General features: G+C 45.0%; 1 protein-coding gene across 3 annotated transcripts in view; it reads right to left on the bottom strand.

The window, feature by feature from the left end:
• Positions 1-3,657: 3,657 nt before the first annotated feature.
• The window catches only part of LOC133490353 (inactive tyrosine-protein kinase PRAG1), a 30,512-nt gene continuing 19,144 nt past the window's right edge, over positions 3,658-15,025 (bottom strand). For all 3 annotated transcript variants that reach the window (XM_061800318.1, XM_061800320.1, XM_061800319.1), the window contains 4 exons: positions 12,916-13,061; positions 9,951-10,714; positions 8,071-8,751; positions 3,658-6,833 (listed from right to left, as the gene is read on the bottom strand). In XM_061800318.1, the coding sequence (XP_061656302.1) occupies positions 6,396-6,833; positions 8,071-8,751; positions 9,951-10,714; positions 12,916-13,061 (2,029 nt within the window). In that variant the 3' untranslated portion in view covers positions 3,658-6,395. The remainder of the gene's footprint in view (positions 6,834-8,070; positions 8,752-9,950; positions 10,715-12,915; positions 13,062-15,025) is intronic.

The following is a 15,025-nucleotide window of genomic DNA, read 5'->3' as shown; positions in this document are numbered from 1 at the left end:
CTGCAGACGCTGCACCGATCTGCCTGTCGATCTCCCGTTCCATTCTTCCCTCACTCGTGAACAAGACCCCAAGATACTTGAACTCCCTCCACTTGGGGCAGGATCTCATCCCCGACCTGGAGAGGGCGCGCCACTCAGCTATGAACTGCTCCAGTGAGAGTTAGTGGTCATGGTTTGATGAAGCCCAGTCCACAAAACACGTAGACTGGTTGGGCAAAATCCCATGCACCCTCGAGGACCCTGCCAAGGGTGTAGAGCTGGTCCACTGTTCCACGGCCAGGACGAAACCACACTGCTCCTCCTGAATCTGAGATTCGACTTACCCACGGACCCTCCTCTCCAGCACCCCTGAATAGACCTTACCAGGGAGGCTGAGGAGTGTGATTCCCCCTGCAGTTGGAACACACCCTCTGGTCCCCCTTCTTAAAAAGGGGGACCACCACCCCAGTCTTCCAATCCAGAGGCACTGTCCCCGATGTCCACGTGATGTTGCAGACGTGTTTTAACCAGGATAGCCCTACAACATCCAGAGCCTTGAGGAACTCCGGGCGAAATCGCATCCACCCCCGGGGCCTGCCCACCGAGAAGCTTTTTAACCACCTCGGTGACCTCAACCCCAGAGATAAAAGAGCCCGCCTCAGAGAACCCAGACTCTGGTCCCTCATGGGAAGGCGTGTCGGTGGAATTGAGGAGGTCTTCGAAATATTCTCCACACCGGCTCACAACGTCCCGAGTCGAGGTCAGCAGCGCCCCATCCCCACTATACACAGTGTTGATTGTGCACTGCTTCCCCTTCCTGAGATGCCGGATGGTGGACCAGAATTTCCTCGAAGCCGCCCGGAAGTCTTTCTCCATGGCCTCACCGAACTCCTCCCATGTCAGAGTTTTTGCTTCAGTGACCACCAAAGCTGCATTCCGTTTGGCCAGCTGGTACCCATCAGCTGCCTCAGGAGTCCCACAGGCCAAAAAGGCCCGATAGGACTCCTTCTTCAGCATGACGGTATCCCTCACCGTTTGTGTCCACCAACGGGTTCGGGGATTGCCGTCACAACACCTTACGGCCACAGCTCCGGCCGGCCGCCTCAGCAATGGAGGCGCGGAACATGGTCCACTCGGACTCGATGTCCCCTGGCTCCTCCGGAACATGAGCAAAGTTCTGTCGGATGTGGGAGTTGAAACTCCTTCTGACAGGAGATTCTTCCAGACGTTCCCAGCAGACCCTCACGATACGTTTGGGCCTGCCAGGTCGGACCGGCATCTTCCCCCACCGTCGGACCCAACTCACCACCAGGTGGTGATCAGTTGACAGGTCCGCCCCTCTCTTCACCCGAGTGTCCAATGACACGACCACAAAGTCGGTCATCAAACTGCGACCTAGGGCCGTTCCTCCCAATCACGCCCTTCCAGGTTTCACTGTCATTGCCCACGTGAGCATTGAAGTCCCCCAGTAGAACGATGGAGTCCCCAGCGGGAGCGCTCTCCAGCACCCCCTCCAAGGACTCCAGAAAGAGTGGGTATTCTGAACTGCTGTTTGGTGCATAGGCACAAACAACAGTCAGGACCCGTCCCCCCACCCGAAAGCGGAGGGAGGCTACCCTCTCGTCCACCGGGGTGAACCCCAACGTACAGGTGCCGAGCCGGGGGGGCAAGATGTATACCCACACCTGCTCGGCACCTTTCACCGTGGGGAACTCCAGAGTGGAAGAGAGTCCAACCCCTCTCGAGAGCACTGGTACTATGGCCTAAGCTGTGCGTGGAGGCGAGTCCGACTATATCTTGTCGGAACTTCTCGACCTCACACACCAGCTCGGGCTCCTTCCCTGCCAGAGAGGTGACATTCCACGTCCCTCGAGCCAGCTTCTGTAGCCGGGGATCGGATCGCCTACAGCCATCGCCCTGCTTGCACTGCACCCGACCCCTATGGCCCCTCCCACAGGTGGTGAGCCCATGGGAAGGGGGACCCACGTTACCCTTTAGGGCTGTGCCCGGCCGGGCCCCATGGGTGCAGGACCGGCCACCAGGCGCTTGCCTTCGAGCCCCACCTCCAGGCCTAGCTCCAGAGGGGGACCCCGGTGACCCGCGTCCGGGCAAGGGAAACCTGAGTCCATTTTTTGTTGTCGTCATAAGGGGTCTTTGAGCCTTGCTTTGTCTGGTCCCTCACCTAGAACCTGTTTGCCATGGGTGACCCCAGACAACTTAGCTCCTAGGATCATTTGGACACACAAACCCCTCCACCACGATAAGGTGACGGCTCAAGGAGGGTGTTGTCCAGGGGGTTGTCCGTACCTTTATGTACCCTGCGACTGACTGGCGACCAGTTCAGGCTGTAGTCCGCCTTTCGCCCGAAGTCAGCTGGGATAGGCTCCAGCGCTCCGAACCAGCATAAGCGGTGTTGAAAATGGATGGATGGATGCTGCCATCCAAGCCACGTCTTATGCCAAGATGGTTTTGAATAATTTTCAATTGTTTTTTTCATCTAAAGCTTTAAATTTGGTGACAAATGCATGTTTTTATTTTTTTATTCTAGAAAAAGTGAAATAATTAGACACCTGTGAATATTCTCATTTCATTCTTAAGGCAGTGAATCGATCGCAACTGGACTATTCTGTTCAAATTGATGAAGCCTGCTCGGATGAGAGGCGAAAAAGTCCAGTTGCGATCGATTCACTGCCCTGAGAGCAGCCATCAGCAATTGAGATGGTTTAGCCGGAAGATGGCACTATATCATCAAACCATCCATTCTCTGTGTTGCTCATCCTCACTAGGGTAGCTGGCCTATCCCAGCTGACTCTGGGCGAAAGGAGGGGTACACCCTGTACACACCTACAGAAGATTTAGTCTTTAACCGGGTACTTAATATGTATTAATATATATACATAATTGATATAGAATATTTCTTGGGAGAAAACTGGTGTGCCCAGAAAAAAAAAACAGATTTGAATCCGGGTCTTTAGAACTGTGATGCAGATGTCTTAACCAGTCGCGTGCACTATAACATATGTCCATATTGGGTCGACATTGGCTTTAGATCCCCCCCTATGAATTAGCCCTCAAATTAATTTGAATATATATATCTATATATTTTAGAAAAAAATCGTGTCATTCCCATATTGAATCGAATCGTTCCACCCCGAGAGATAGCATTTTTTTTTAATCAAGTCGCAACCTGTGTATCTAGATATGTATCAAATGGGCCTCACGCCAGAGATTCCCAACCACATTTATACATACTCTTGTTGAAATGTATATTTTTGTTTTGTATTACATTTTATGAAAAATGCCATTGGAATTAATAATTATATCAAAATATATTAGAAAATACATTTTTTTCAAATCAATTACATTTAAATGTTAATCTATTTAAAAATTGGTATTGTAATTATATTTGAATATATTTATTAAAACATAACTTATAGTTCATTTATTGAACTTTTTTTATTTTATTCTATATTAATTTCTGTATGTTTGTTTATATGGAGTCAAATACAGCAAATGTTATTTACATTTAATAATTCATTAAAAGAATAACAAAGCTTTTTGGATTACCCCCAAATAATAATGTATGGCTTTAATGAAGTGTAAATAATGCAAGCAAACGATGGGGTAAATATCCAAGTGTTTTTTTCTAACCCATTTCTATTAGCAATGATGAAAAGGTTTCAAGTGAGAAAATAAATGCAGTTTATTGGTAGACACACACTTAAATGATTAGTCATGAGATGTTTAAAAAACAACATGCTGTACATGCCTCTCGCTCACCAGCCACTTATTAGGAATCAATCAAATGTTTGCTACTTGTAAAACAAAACAAGGCTGCCATAACAAACGACATCATAAATATTACCTTGAACTGCTGTTCATTTTCATGACTTTTTTTTTTAAGGCCTGCTTGGGTTGTTCTTTCACAATCTACTGTACAAAACCAAAGAGGAGTGTTATTGTGAAAATCCAGTTACACAAAAAACACCAGCCATATTTACATGTTGGCTTCACAAACACACACGAGGAACTGAAGGCACAGGGTCAACAGAATAAGGAAGGATGAGTGAGCAGTCGTTGCACGTCGACAGGACAGTACAGCAGATCATTCCATCAAAACATGATAAGGATGCTTTATTTTTTCATTCCAACGGATCAGGTTCCATTTTCGACACGACACAGCAGTCCTTGAAAACATTGTAATACTTGAAATACAGCACAGAACGGCGGCAAATATTCGCAAGATCAGCTAACGCGAACACAGTACGTACGACATTTCATTCCAACAAGTATTAGGACCATCCTGAAAAGAAAAGAAAAAAATTAACTACGTCATTTTACGAGAAAAAAAAAAAAGTTGAACCGGTATATTTTCCCAGTCATACATTTGAGAAAAAGAGTTGTATAAGAAATTTTTTATATTTTTAAAGAAAAAAAGTCGTATATTTTCAAGATAAAAAAAGTCCTTTAACGAGGAATAAAGTTTGTATTATAAAAACAGTCATGTTTTGAGATTAATCGGAATTTCGGAGTATAAAAAAAGTTACTGTATATTCTAGATAAACGGTCCTATATTTTTGAGAAAAAAGATTTAATTCTATTTCTTGGATTAGTTTTATTTTTACAGGAATAGTTACTTGAGAAAAAATTCAAATTGAGATTAAAGTGGTAATTTTACAAGAATAAAACTATTCTTGTAAAATTTCTATTTGAGATCAGTGTTCATTTTACAAGAAAAAATGTTTTCATGATTAAGTAATTGTACAAGTTGTACATTTTAAATATTTTTTATTTATAAAAAAAAAAATTTTGAAGTCACATATTTTGAAGATTAAAGTTGTCATTTCATGAGGAAAAAAGTATTCGATAAAAAATCCTATTTTACAAGGAATAAAAATTGGATATTTTGAGGTTAAGTTTTTTTTTTTTTTTTAAATCTAAATTTTGCAAAAAAAATAGTTGTACATTTAAAGAGACTGCATATTTGAGTGAAAAGGTGAATCTGACAACTAGAATGCAGTTGTAATTTTACAAGGAAAAAAGTTCTATTTCCAAGGAAAGATTTTTCATATATTCTGGTATTTTCCAGAAATATAAAACCCTATATTTGGACATAAAATTAACAACTTTACATGAACAAAAAAATTTGGTGTGTGTGTGTGTATATATATATATATATATATATACATACATATAGACACACACATACACACTTTTTTTTTTTCAAGATTAGTCATATATTCACAATTATAGTTGTAATTATATGACAGTAAAGCTGTATATTTCGATGGAAAAAATATTTGGGAAAAAGTTGTACATTTTCAAAATTGTCATATCATCCTGTCATGTCATCCTTGAGATTACATTTGTACATTCAAAACAAGTTTACATTTTTGAGGAAAAAGTTGACAATTGTTTTCATATTTTCTTGAGGAAAAAAATGGTACATATTCGAGATTTAAATTGTAATTTTATGCAAATGTCTAATTATGAGAGAAGATGCATCTTTACGATATTGGAGTTGTAATTTTAATTTGAACGTTTGAATGCGAATCATAAATTACGAAATGAAATACTCGTCACATCACAATCAGATTATTGGGAAATTCCACTCCCTCAGGAGATCCTCCACATTACTCTTCCGTTCGCAGGAAACACACTGCTCCCTCTGATGTCATTCCTGAACTTCCCCTCATAAAAATACAACATTCCCCAAAGGATATTTGCAATTTCAACTATCCAGATTTTTTTTTTGGGGGGGGGGGGGGGCATCCTCTATTGTACTCTCACCTATTTTGCTGCTGTGCTCAGGCAATACTTTGATTCTTTTGGCAGGCTTGTGTGATCTTGGTGCCAAGGAACTACTTGGAAGTGAGGGGAAGAGCTTCATTTCTTCAGGCCATAGCCCTGTCTAATAGAAAAATATTTCTTTGCCGCCATCTTGTGGCATCTACAGGCAATTCTAAATCTTTGCAGGCAGGGCTCTGAGCCAATCCCCAGCGAGTAACAGTGCATACAACTCTTCTTCTAAAAGACACACACCCTTTTTTTCTCGTAAGTTTATGACGTAGGTCTTGAATGGTCATTTTCTTTTCTTTTTAGTTTGGCCCTAATATTCCTTAATAATTTCAACCATATGAGTTTGAAAAAAAGTGGCAGGATAAAAGTGGACGGTCGGTAGCGCTAATGAGGAAGTTATGTTCACAGTGTCTCCTTTTGAAGAAGTAGAAAATCACCACACATTTTGGACATTGGGCACACACTGTATTGGGCCGCAAAAAAAAGAAAATAAAAACAGTAAATGAACCAGTGGGGACCAAGGACAAAACCTTGGGGGACTCTGCCTTGAGGCTACGTGTCCCAATACTCTTGTCCAAACAGTGTATCAGTCAGGTTCCCGCAGCACCGGCAGCCCGTCACTTGAGAGAGTACAGCAGTTCGGCGGTGTGGCACAGCGCCAGAGGGTGGGCTGAGGAGAAGTACTGGCAGCACAGCCAGTCCTCCAGCTCGGCGTTGCGCTCGGGTTCCAGCGACCGCTCGGCGAACTTCATCATGAGTAGCGCCCGCTTCACATCCAGCCAGTTGAGGAGGCCCTCGTGCCGGGCGGCGTCCGCCCCCGGCCCGCCGCCGCCCGGCCCCCGCTTCTCCCACTGCTGATCCAACAGGTCCTTCCTTGGCCCCCACAGGAGGCTCTGCAGGATGCGCTTGGCGTCCTGGATGTGGATGCGCTTGATGGGGTCCGGTTGAAGCAGGAGCCGAGCCAGCCTCTGGAGGCCAGCGGAGTACAGCGACACGGGAGGGATGGTCGGCAAGTCTTCGCAGCGGTAGTCCTGCTCCTTCAGGGCCGGACTCACCTCCGAGGAGAAAACAGACAAATATTTACACGTAAGATTAAACTCATAATTGTACAAACTGAAAGAACGTTGCAATTTTAGAATAAGGTTCTGTATTTTGGCGGCACGGAGGGCGACTGGTTAGAGCGTCTGCCTCACAGTTCTGAGGACCTGGGTTCAATCCCCGGCCCCGCCTATGTGGCGTTGGCATGTTCTCCCCGGGCACTCCGGTTTCCTCCCACATCCCCAAAACATGCATTCATTGGAGACTCTAAATTGCCCGTAGGCGTGACTGTGAGTGCGAGTGGTTGTTTGCCCTGCGATTGGTTGGCAACCAGTTCAGGGTGTACCCCGCCTCCTGCCCGATGTTAGCTGGGTTAGGCTCCAGCACGCCCGCGACCCGCGTGAGGAGAAGCGGCTCAGAAAATGGAGGATGGATGGTTCTGTATTTTCAGGCATTTATTTATTTTTTGGTACAATAAGCCCCTGATGAGTTGTACATCTTGATAAGACAGCTTTGCAGGAGTCAAGTAATCTCAGTGTAAGTCAAAATACACTTTTTCTCAATAAGATATTACAGCTAATTTTAAGCCAAAAGCAATGGTTTACAAGGGGTCCCAGCTGACTTGTTGTCAGAGTAACACCATTTGCACAATTCCAAAAATTGAAAGTAATACATTGAAGTTCAATACATATATATATATATATATATATATATGCTTCTACTTCCTCCTTCACTGTTCGTGGCGCGTCCACTGTGGGCGCGATGGAGGCGTGGGAGTCGGAGTTGCTGTAGGCAGCCAGACCAGACTGCAGTTCCGCAGCTCCTCGATGAGAGTAGACTTTGAACTCCGTAAAAGTAGTTCTGCCTGTGTCGAGCAGCAATCTACGACTGTATTTGTATCAGAGCGGACTTGGTTGCGATAAAGCTGTATTTTAAATAGGACTCCTGCTATAGTGTTGTTTCGTTCAAAAGAACACAAATCTTTTCAGTAAAGGTAATGAACTGAGTTAGTTTATGAAATGATTTCGTTCTTTGAGCTCTGCCGCGTGAGGATAAGTGGTACGGAGAATGAAAATGAATTGTCTTTTTTTTTTTTTTTTTTTTTTTTTACTCAAAGGTTGCCATTTTTTTTGTCATACATTTTCGAGAATAAGGTAATCTAATTTAAAGTCATCTATTGCTAAGATAAAAAGTTGTATATTTTCCAATCAAAAGTCATATACTTGGCGGTAGTCAAGCTCCTTCAGGGCTCACCTCAAAGGGGTTGTGCTGGTGGAGGAGCTCGTAGATAAGGATGCCCGTCTGGAACTCGTCGAATTTGCGGTACTGGGCAGCGGACACGATCTCGGGCGCCAGGCGAGCATGGTCCCTCTTGACGCGAGGGTCCACGCTGGCGGACGCGGTGTCCTCGGCTGTGCGCCGCTTGGCCTTGGCGAAGTTGCTGATGAGGAGGCGAGGGAGGTGACGCTGACTAAAAGCCTCGCTCATCTCGGTCTGCTGGGTGGGCGGGGGCGGGGCCGGTGGGTAAGGAACCAGTAGGAGGTTCTCCAGGCACAGGTGGCGGTGCGTCACCCCGTGGTCCTTCAGGTGCTCCAGGCCGTGGCACAGCTGCAGCAGCAGGAAGCAGACACGGCGCTCGTAAACCTCCGGCTGGCTTTTGTGGAAGGCCTCGAACTCTCGGGCGAAGTCGGCCGCCGTCTGCCGCGGGATCTCGGGAACGATGACCACCACCCGCTCTCGCTCCGCCTGCTGGCCGCGGGGCTTGGGCGAGGACGCGGGCGATGCCGCCTGGTCGGGGGGCAGCATGCTCTGGGGGACGCACGCCAGGAAGTGGCCACAGTCCTGCTGGAGGTTGAAGTGCGGGGGCATACTCTGTTGCACCGACAGGCCGTACAGGCGGCCCTGCTTGGCCTCCGCGGACGGACTCTTGCAGATCTGACGAGGCGGCATCGAGGAGAGGAAGAAGAAAGGATCACGAGAGAGAGGAGGTTTTTACAGACGGGCAAAAGGTAGGGCAACCAAAAAACACAAGGAATGAATCCAAGGTTTCAAGGTCAATGCCAATTCAGTTGAAAGCAATGGGCCTCATTCACTAACCGTGCATACGCACAAATTCGTGCCTACGCAAGTTTGATACACAAATGTGTGATTCATCGATACGTTCGTACTTTGCGAACAACTTCAGAAGCTCCTCACACCGTCAAATAATGCAGGATCAGCTTTTGAAAAACAAAACTAAACAAACAAACAATAAAAATAACATTAAAGATAATACATCAAAACAGGAAGTGGCTAATGAGTTGACTAATGTCCTAAATAACCGTGAGAAAGACACTTCACATTCCTTTTACCCTCGCTCCCTTAAGTGCTTGTACAGTGTATCTGCATTAGTGTGTGTGCGCATATACACATTTATTAGTGAATGAGGCCCAATGCCATTTGATGCATATCTTAACTTAATCCCCAACTGAGCATTTAGTCATAACAGGAGGTTTTTTTTTTTTTTTTTAAGAATTCTGGTATCACTATACTAACCCTAAAAGTGGGGTACAAACATACTCATAATTGGGACGAATTAGTATTTTCTCTCCCTTGCAATAAAAAGACAGCAAAGGCTGAATTGTCTGATGTCTCTGAAAGATTCTCCTGTGCTGTGAAATGTGTTAAGAGGAACTTCTCCATTCCCGATTTGCTCGGAAAACAGGGCCTACGATTGTAAACACATCCTTGTGTGTGGTCAACACCGGACTCAAACTTTGAGTCACCATGGGAGGATCGGGATTACTGTTAAACGACTTCTTAGAAAGTGGGAGTGAGACAACACTGTGGCCTTGGGACTATGATTTGAGGTTTTACAGGATTTATCTGATTGTAATTTCAACTGGAAGATGAGCGAGCCGAGGGGCATCCGGGCTGCAGCTTCAAATACTGGACAAAGAGCCACTAACAACTCAGTACACACCCCTCCTCCAGTTGTGTTTACATTGGAGCCATGGAGTGCGCCCTCGTGGGACCAACCCATCTGAAGTCCCAGAACAAACAAGACCGGCGCCCGATTTTAATCTGCAGACCATTCTTAATTTGAACAACCCCAACTCACCCCTAAGACAAAATCCAAAGTATTGGTGTATTACCTTCACGGCATAGGAGTTGCTGGGGTCGGAGGCGCAGGCAGCGGAATAGTAAACGGCGTCGCCCGCATTGCAGCTGGGCTTGTTGGACGTCAGCCTGAACAAAGACCAGTTGCTCTCCTCGAACCTCCGGTTCCTTTGTGAGCCCGTAAAGTGCTCCTCGCATTTGAGAGCCAAGCGCCGCAGGGACTCGGCGTAGAGGCCGCCCAGCTTGGAATACACGCCCTCCCGACTGTCGATGTTGCTCAGGAGGGTCTGCAGCTGCAAACTGGAGCCTAGGTTGGGCGCCGGCCCTGCTTCGGAAGCGGAAAAGGGTGCGCTGAGTTGAGGAGAGGAGGAGCAGGTGATGCTGCTTCGGCAGTGGACACCTAAACGGCCATGATTCTTAAAAGGCTCGTCCAAAGTCCGGGATCTGGAGGGACGGCCGAGTGGAGCGTGACAGCACTCCAGAGACTCATTGGAGGAGAAAATGGGTCTCGTATCTACTGGACTGGACGGTAAACTGGCCCGGCAGCTGGAGTCATTGGGTCTACACACGTTGTTTTCCGACCCGGTGAACAGGAGGCGAGGGTAGGCCTGGAGAAAGGCCTTGGAAGTGGCGCTGTCGGGGGCTGACACGGTGCGGTTGACAATCTTCTTCTCTGGCAGTGGAGGCGGCTGGATGGCCGTAATGCTAAAAGTTGGAGGGCGCGGAGAACCTGGCGCCGACGCCACCGGACTTCTGAGGAACGGAGAGGAGCAGGACAACCAAGATCGATCCCGAGAACCTGAGGAGAGATGGGATATTATGGTCTCACTCAAGCATCTGTAGGATTTGGGCAACCACTTTCGACAGACCTCTCCCCCCCCCCCCCGCCCCCTCTACTCATCTCTGTTCAGATCTCCTTACCTCTTGCCTGTAATTGAGCTGGAAACTTCCATAGTCCAGGACTAATACAGACATTCCAAACTCCGTCTTCCATCCACAATCGGGACATTCGCAAATTGAGACTATGTGGTGACTTTTAGAGCTGGAGGAGTCAGCTACTGAGGTAATTTAGTGGTACGCCCTCCAGTTACTGTGAGGAAGATGTAGCCAATCCCCGTTTCCCCCTCGTTATCAGACCCCATAATTATATCTTCAAACGACGCTGGAAGCCAGGAAGTCACAGCAAATGCAAGAGACTTTTTAACCTAAAAATAAGCAACAGATGCTGCTCGTTGCACTTTTTAAGTCTTTGGCGAGGTTATAAAAGTGATTCCTGGCGGCTAGTCTCAGTCACAACATGGTGTGAAAGAGGAAGCGATAAGATGACAGGCACAATAAAACCTTGGGTGTTCCTCTACTTGTCTGTGCGCAGTTTTACTCTCGTCAAAGGGCAGCAGAATAATCAAACACAGCAGCAAACATTTCCCATTCGCACATGAACACCTGACTTAATTAGTTCACCTAAACAATGTCAGCCCATTGAGGTAAACGATTCCCACAAAATTGGAAGCATACAATGGTCTAAAATGTCTGTATTAAGATCCAGGGGTCTGGGATCTTGTCCAACCCGTGATTCATTATTTAGTTGATTCAGAAGTGTGTCTCAGTGTTTAGTCATGATTTACTGGTGATGTTAACTTTCATTTGAATTGGAATCCCTCAAGGTTCCGTCCTTTGTACCCATTTAGTTTTGGGGTGCCTTTTAAATTGCTTCTTTACAAATATTTGGGTCTTGCAGTGCCTGCTCACCAGTTATCAAGTGCAATTTGGCATCTTGGTAATGAAGTGGTGCCTGCACGAGGAAAATACTGTAACTGTAACTTATGGGGGCATGCGTCCATTTCGCTGTTAGTGCTCGCTTTTTCAGACTTTGTGCTTAACAAGTAGCTATCTCCATGGAATGAAAGATGTTCTCACATTGGAACCGTAGGGGGATGGGATGGTTGAGCGGTGGCTCATTTACATAAGAATAACAGTTTGATTTCAGCGAGACTTGAAAAAGAGGGTGAAAAGTGTATGACTTTTCACATTGCCTTAACATCCCAAACTGCAAAAGACTTCCACTTCACTAAGTACTGTATATGTCTGTCTCCTTGTTCCTCTTTATGACTCTAGACAGTCCACTTCTGTCAATTTTCTGACCACAAAACCAAAGATGACCATACAGTTTCCATTTAATGGCCACGTTTTTCTACTGGATTGGCTCTACTTCCATCGGGTTGGGGCTTTCAGTTTTTCACCTCAAAATTGTACAGCTGGGAAACTGTGGAAACACATTGGTTGTAATGAGACACTGTAATCTGTATTTACTTTTTGATCAATTTTATCTGAGAGGACACAACAATAAAAGGGCAACAAGAAAACGGTTCCTGCAGCAATATGGAGACTTGGAGCATATACAGAAAATATTGTGAACGTCAGGCGATAAGGCACAGCAATGGGTTAAGCTAAAGTCAGTATGAGTTTTGATTTTTGTCAACATCCTCGAATGTTACAATAGCCTCTTTCACACAGCGATGCCGCAAATAAATGGCGCTTTGGAGCCGTGACACAAGACAGGGCATCTATTTACAAGGCCACATTCACACAGCTGCTGCAGCTTTGAACATTCAGATAATTAGATGCGTGCTGGCTTCAGCATCTGGGACAGTGACAATTGCTTTTAGCAGAAAGCTTGAGCAGGCTTGGGCAGCGAGTTCCATTGCTGATTGTTTCTCCACTTCTTGCAAGTGGTCCCTTAAACGATTTGCTGTGACCTGTACGATACTGTTCATTCTGTATTTGTCTTTTGGGGCTGAAAGTGCACTTGGACCTGGATGTTGAAAACGAATAGACCGCACCGGGATCAAAAAAGTTGTCTGAATCTGAGTCTCGGATGTTAAACTTCACATTCTGGTCATTGCCCCTTAAGGTGGCTTTCCGCCTCTGATACCGCTTTGGAAGCCAGCTAATTTGCGGGTCGACTTGTGAAAAACAGACACTCGATCAAAAGCGACTCACCCGCGTCAGCAGTCAGACTGTCGGTGGAGGCGGTCCGTAGCCTGGCGCTGCCCAGGTCTCGAGGGGATGTGGCAGGACTCTCCAGTGAGCCTAGCTGTGTGCAGCGGTTCAGTTCCATGTTGCTGCCGCTCAAGTGACCGGATGCTCTGCGGTAACAACAGACACAAGGGCACGATTGAAAAACACACCCTAATCACATTTGATTTTTGCATATTCACTTCCTGATTTGGTATAATACAACCACATCCTCTGACTTCCCACTGCCAATTCTGAAAACAGCGCACGTGCCGACTTTCCAATCAAGGCGACCAATTAGGGTGAGTGACAGCCACTCACTTGTCTAATCAGAGGCACTAATGGCTCGGGCAAACAGCGTCCCATCCCACCCCTCCCTCACTTCCATCATAAAACAACTCCTGCCCCATTAATCTCTCGCCCTTTGCCTTCAATTCTGCCATAAAACAGCAGATGACGAGGACGAAGAGAAGAACGCTTCTCAAAGATTTCTGCTGTCATTTTAGACACTAAAGGAGCCGCTGTGAAAGGTGTACGGTGTATAATCGAAGCACGTCTGTGCACGTCTCTGAAAGACACGTTTCCAAAACAAAAGATTTTCAATGCGGAAAGAATGTCAAACGCTGCCTGTTCGCCGTGGGAGGATGAGCACAGCCCTGAAACTCTCCTACAAGGCTCTGTTTTTAATGCTTTAACATTATAGGGTTTCATGTAAAATGTCAGAAAACTGAGAAATTAATATTTACATTACAGTGGCTCAGGGTGTTTTTATTACTTAACTGCTGGGACTATTAAGGTGAGAACATTTACTTGTTGTGTAAATGTTATTCAATTATACAGTATTTTGCGTTTATTATTTTTAAATGAATTATCAATGTTGAATTAAATGTAATTTGCATTATAATATACATCATGCTTTAATATAATTTGTTTAATTATAAATATTTATGTGTAATTATATTTTTATCATAATATATACATAATTGTTTTTAAAAAGGAATATGAAAAGATAAAAAAATAAACTCAAATACAATAATCAGGCAATAATTAGGGTATGGTGTCAATAAGAGTGTAGGCCGTTATTTGAGGAAATACAGTAGAATGGCTGTAGATGTCAATAATATATCCTGTCAGGCACCATTTTGTTTTTTTTGTTTTTCAATTACACCTTACTTATATGTATCATAAAACAACAGAAAAATCAAAGGTTGCAATGAAAAGAATGCAGAAGTTTCAGGAAGGCCGATTCCGAAAAATAGCAACAAATTAGTGGCTAGTGTTAAAATAAACAGTAGCTACAAATGTCGTCACAACATAAAAATGCACAACTCACCAGGATGTTTATCCTGTTTATTTTGGGGATGTCCGCTGTTAGCCCAAATAGCACTTAATCAACATCCTAATTGCACATTTCCTCCTAACTGATACCAACACTTTCTTTGCTATAAAAAGACAGCCCACAAGCTTGTCAGTTACAATCCTTTGACCACACTGACCTAGTTTTACAGTGTACACAGGCATCTCGCAGTAAATTACACATTACTTTCAGACGCACTGTTAAACAGTGAAAAGATGGGAACTGAAGGCGGTGTGATGATGTGAAACTGCTGTACAACACTGAGTCGTGACTAAAGAAAGGTGTGTGTGAGGTTATGGCGCCCAATACATTAAATAATGACACATTTTATGGGATTTGAGCAAGGTGGAACTTGGAAAGAATTTGGGCTGACTCAGAATTTCGGAGGAGGGACACAATGTGACGCCACAACTTGATAAAAGCACACAAGCTTTGCAAAGACTATCAGTAGGACTACAGGTTCCTACGGTCGATGTTCTTCTTTTGTCTGACTTTCCACTGCGCCTCGAAAAAGTGTTAAAAACGAGTTACACTCACTGAACAGACAGAGCATGATTTGCTGAAATCTCACGTGACGCAAACAATGTTCAGACTCAGAGGTTTTGTACATATTTTCTGGAAAATGTTGGTAGAATTCTGCATTTTTCTGGAAAGTGTCACAGGAAAGCCCAAGAAAAAGCAAAACATAAATATTTCGTCTTCTAATGCTCATGCCTTTTTTCCCCTGAAAATATAAAA

Source organism: Phyllopteryx taeniolatus, chromosome 15, assembly GCF_024500385.1.
Source record: "Phyllopteryx taeniolatus isolate TA_2022b chromosome 15, UOR_Ptae_1.2, whole genome shotgun sequence".
NCBI classification, from domain to species: domain Eukaryota; kingdom Metazoa; phylum Chordata; class Actinopteri; order Syngnathiformes; family Syngnathidae; genus Phyllopteryx; species Phyllopteryx taeniolatus.
This window is presented reverse-complemented; position numbering and strand designations above follow the sequence as displayed.